Source organism: Pteropus vampyrus, unplaced genomic scaffold (genome assembly GCF_000151845.1).
Source record: "Pteropus vampyrus isolate Shadow unplaced genomic scaffold, Pvam_2.0 Scaffold1000004454, whole genome shotgun sequence".
NCBI lineage: Eukaryota > Metazoa > Chordata > Mammalia > Chiroptera > Pteropodidae > Pteropus > Pteropus vampyrus.
The window spans coordinates 26,175-30,775 of NW_011918856.1; the positions used below are offsets into that span (position 1 = coordinate 26,175).

Consider the following 4,601-nt stretch of genomic DNA (forward strand, 5'->3'; position numbering starts at 1 on the left):
AGTGAAGATGAGGACCCGGAGTGAGGCCTGAGGAACGCGAGGTGCCACGACAGTGAGTTTCATGGAGCGGTCAGCGGGGGGTGTCCCCTGGCGGGGGCAGGGGTTTGAGGCACCCCTGATGTTCCTCTTGAGATGCCCCAAGAAGACGAGGACCTACATTCGACGTATAAATTTAGAGCAGCACAGAGGAGGGCGCCCAGACCCTGCCAAAAATGGATATGATGGCATTGAATGTGAACTGCGAAGACCCCCACACTCCACAGGGGAGGGAACACTTCAAGGACTATACCATCTGCTTCTGCTCTCACTCCAGTAAGCAGCAGGCAGGCCTGGCAGACTGAGACCTAAGGCTCACTTTCAGGATTTCAACCCATTTCTCAAAGGACAGGTCCGTCAGGCCAGGAGCCCTGTGGATTCGTAGAGCACTGTCCTCAAGGGAACCTGCAGAAGTGGCCTTCTTAATGTCGTGGAGGTATATCCCTGATGAAGGTGCTCACACCCTCTCATCCTCTCTCCTCTCATGCCCGGAACACCTGCTGTCCTACCTGCACTCCTGCCCGCTGTCATTTTCCCAGTCATCATGCCTCCGGGTCAGAAGAGAAAGCTGCGAATCCATGAGAAAGGCCACCAGGCCCGAGGTGCGACCCAGGTTCTCAGAGCTGCCAAGGGGAAAGCACTCCCCTCCGTGCCACCTCCTCCTTTGGGAGCCGTTGTGCACGGAAAGCCTGCTACTAGGTCACGTAGACCTGGTAAAGGGCCCCGGAGAGCCCAATCATCCATCTCCATGTCTGTGGGTGTTTCTCGCACAAGATCATGCGAGGGCGCCAACGGCACAATGGAGAAGAAGCAAGTTCCTACCGGGCCCCACCTTCCAGAGTGCAGAATGCACGAGATCCTCTAAGCAAGATGACCAGTATGTTGGTGCTCTTCCTGCTGCAGATCTACAAAATGAAAAGGCCAGCTACAAAAACACATAAGCTGAACATAGTCGGGAAGAACGACAAAAATCACTTCTTTGAGGTCCTCTAGAGAGCATCTTTCAGCATGGAGGTGGTATTTGGCATCGACCTAAAGAAAGTGGATTCTCCACATCATTCCTATATCCTCCCCGTCAGCAAAATGGATCTGCCCAAAAATGGGCGGGTGAACCGTGTCGGCAGATTCCCCAAGACCAGTCTCCTGATGAATCTCCTGGGCCCGATCTTCATGAATGGCGACTGCGCCACTGAGGAGGCGATCTGGGAATTTCTGAATAAGATGAGGGTGCACGCCGGAAAGAGACACTTCGTCTTTCGGGAGCCCAAGAAGCTCATCAACCAAGATCTGGTGAAGCTTAAGTTCCTGGGGTACCGGCAGGTGCCCACAGAGATCCAGCACACTACGAGTTCCTGTGGGGTCGGAGAGTCCACGCTGAGACCAGCAAGATGAGGTTCCTGGGGTTTTTCGCCAAGATCAATCGTACGGTCCCCAGTGCCTTCGCATCCTGGCACAAAGAGGCTTTGCGCGATGAGGAAGAGAGAGTCCGGGCCACGGTCCCACTAACGGCTGACCCCAATAACGTGGCAGCGAATGATCCGGGCCCAGGCACAGCAGGGCGTCCGACACCTCCTGAAGTGGGTGCAGATTCTTCACTTTCTGCTTGCAAAGAGCAGTCAGCGGTCCAAGGAGCGGAGAGCAGACTGTGAGCGAGGGAATGCAGGGGGTCGCACCCTTGGGTTCCCGTTCTGTGTGGGTGTTTGGAGATTGATCTGTGTTGTTACTTTTTCATCCTTTTCAGTGGAGTAAGTTCTAGATAAAGGTTAATCTAGTATTATGATCTAAGTAATGAAATATATGGGTCGCACTCATGGTTGTTTCTCAGGTTGAAGAGTTAAGAGTTTTCCCGTTCTGTAAAACCAATGGGGAAAACTTCCTTCTTTCTTAGGAATCTGGTGCCAGATAACATGGCATTGGAATAAGCATCTCCTTGAACTGGTGAATAAATAAATCAGTAAAATTAAGAGAATGAAGACATAGAGGGGAAAAAATGTAAGATCGCAAATATTGGGCTTCCCAATGCCTTTTATTCTGTGTTTTATAAAGTCGTAACTTACGGTATGTTCTTGGCTACTTCAAGAATGTTGAATTAAATCATAATGTATTAGGTTCACTTGTTCCCCAGATGGTAATTAAGCATCTACTCTACGAACGCTCCATGCTAGTGCTGGCAGAGCTGAGAAAAGGAAGACCTAGCCGCGCATTATAGAGTCGACGAGCAGCTCTCATAATAGGAAAAGGGCGATATACACTCGGAGACCCAAAGCGCAAATGAAAAGACAGCACGGGATCGGAGACAGGTGGCTCCAGATGAGAGCACTCAAGTGTAAATGCCCTGAGGCAAGGCAGTACCACTGGACCTTGGGAACATAGAAGGCCCCGAGCGGGAGGGCATTTTATTTAGGTGCACGGTGGGCTAAAAGAAGTTGTGAAAGTCGCGAGCAGGGGCCTCACACTCGCATAGATGGTGGCCCGCATAGTTCAAAGTCTAAGCCTCGTGTGGGAAACTGCACTTACGAGTTACTTTGAAATTCTGACGAAACCACCGAGAAATCACCAAGAACTGGGAAGGAACGGGTGCTGTGCTCTTGTCCCAGTGCCGGGGAACACGGTGTGCCAATTAGATATTTCATGCACATCGTCTCCAGGGAGTTTCTGGGAAATATGGGTGATAATCCCTGGAGCGGGGATGCCCAGATTTCGCTGGTCTGCCACTCTTTGCCCTCAGTTGGGGGAGACTGAGTCCGTTCCCTAAAGAAAGGTGTTCAAACAGTTTCCCTTGTATATAATTTGGCAGCCTCTGGGTAAGGTCTAGATTGTTGCTGCTGCTGGAATGAACGAAAGAAGAAGTGGCTATGGAAGAAAAGCCGCTAAGAAGGGGGTAAGTCTTTGGTCCGGGAAACATATTTTAGATGCTTTCTGCTCTATCCACAGAGGAAGTCTGCCTCACCTCGACATCGAATGACGTACTCTGATGGGGGAAATTTGACTTAACTCTCCCTGGTAAGCAGTATTTTGCGTGATAGCGTTTTCCCTGTCCTGGAGCGCTGATATTCTCGAACATCTCCTGGGTTAAACAACTAAGTGTCCGTGAGGGGACTGAAACTCCAAGGAACGGAAGAATCATAAAAGAACCGGCATCCTTTAAAATCTCAGTGCAGGCACTCTGCATGCATTCTATTCATTCCGCCTAGGCCCTGAGTCAGAGCTAACCAAACCCACTGCACAGATGAAAAGCCTGAGGCACACAGAGGTGGGTGATGTGCCTAAATACACAAAGCTGTTAAGTGGCACGGTTGGCAAAGGGGTGGTCTTTCCCAGGAAGGTTTTAATCAAGAGACAGGAGCTATGATGAAGATCCCCTTACAGGAGGTGTGGGGAGAGCAACATGCCAAGCAAAGGTGTCTGCCTGAGCACTCGGACACATATTCTTCAGGGTTTCCAGGAACTTGTGAGTCCCACCCAGGGAGGATGACCTCGGGTCAGGAGAGGGAGGAGTCCCAGTCTCCGAGAAATACGCAGGTGAGGACCCGGAATGAGACATGAGGGAAGCACCCGCGCAGAACCGCGTAGCCCGCGAAAGCACAGGGGTCCAGAGCGAGAACCAGAGGAGCTACCACTGAGGAGTCCCCAGCTGTGTGGTCACAGGGAGGGAAGGACCTTGTCACAGGCTCGAACCCCACGTCCGCAAAGGGTGGAGCCTTGACCATAACCGGAGTCTAGGTGAGGACCCTCGGTGCCTAGGACGGGATCTGGCCCCCAAGCGGGAGGCTCAGTCCCGCCCTTTTCGTCATCACTGGGAGGCCCAGGGCAGACGTCATAAGCAGTGCGCCCCCACTTCCCCACCGGGACTCGGGAGGGTGGGGCCTTCGGTAGGGGCCTGAAGGACTCGGGTCACTCTAGATGCAGGAGTCCCGGGCCCTGAAGTCACAAAAGCGAGGTCCGTCCACGACGTCCTGCGGGCCACCGTATCCCAAACGACGAGGTCCCGCAGAGCCCCGCCCCAGCTGTCAGCCCTCGTACATCCGGGACCGCCCTGGCGGGGGGGACTCCCTGACTTCCGCTTCGGGGCGGGGGCCGAGGACCTTTACCTGCTGCGCGCGCGCGGCGTTGGTTCGGCGGGTCGTGGATTCGCGGGTCTGATCTGCAGGCAAGGTGAGATCCCCGCGTGCGAACGGGAGAAGGCCACCCCCCCCCAATAGCGCAGGTGCCCCCGCCGAAACCCTCCCGTGCGGTCCGGCCCTGTGAGGCCCCAGCGGACTCTGCCGGACCGCACGGGTCCTGATTTGGGCCTGGAGTGTGTTAGGGAGAAGGGCTTCCTCTACGGGAGTACCCCGATTGGACAGATGGAGGATATCCCCGTCCGATCTGGGTGGGAAATGAGGGCCCCGAGTGCTTGTGAGCAGACCTCTACCCATGAAGGGCACCGCGCGCAGCAGCGCTCCTGCGTGAGCTCCTGGGAGGCTCTCAGGCAAAGGAAACAGATAAAAGCGGCTAAATTACTCTTTAGCTGCGACTAACGGCGGTGTGGGGCTGTACCCGACAACTCTCAAAGTGAGCACGGT

At 54.1% G+C, this 4,601-nt stretch overlaps 1 protein-coding gene across 1 annotated transcript; it reads left to right on the plus strand.

Moving 5' to 3' along the window:
* Positions 1 to 580: 580 nt before the first annotated feature.
* Positions 581 to 1,685, plus strand: LOC105311503 (melanoma-associated antigen B3-like). The gene is given in 3 exon segments (XM_011387492.1): positions 581 to 848; positions 851 to 1,363; positions 1,366 to 1,685. Coding segments are annotated over 3 exon segments (1,101 nt in total).
* Positions 1,686 to 4,601: the final 2,916 nt, after the last annotated feature.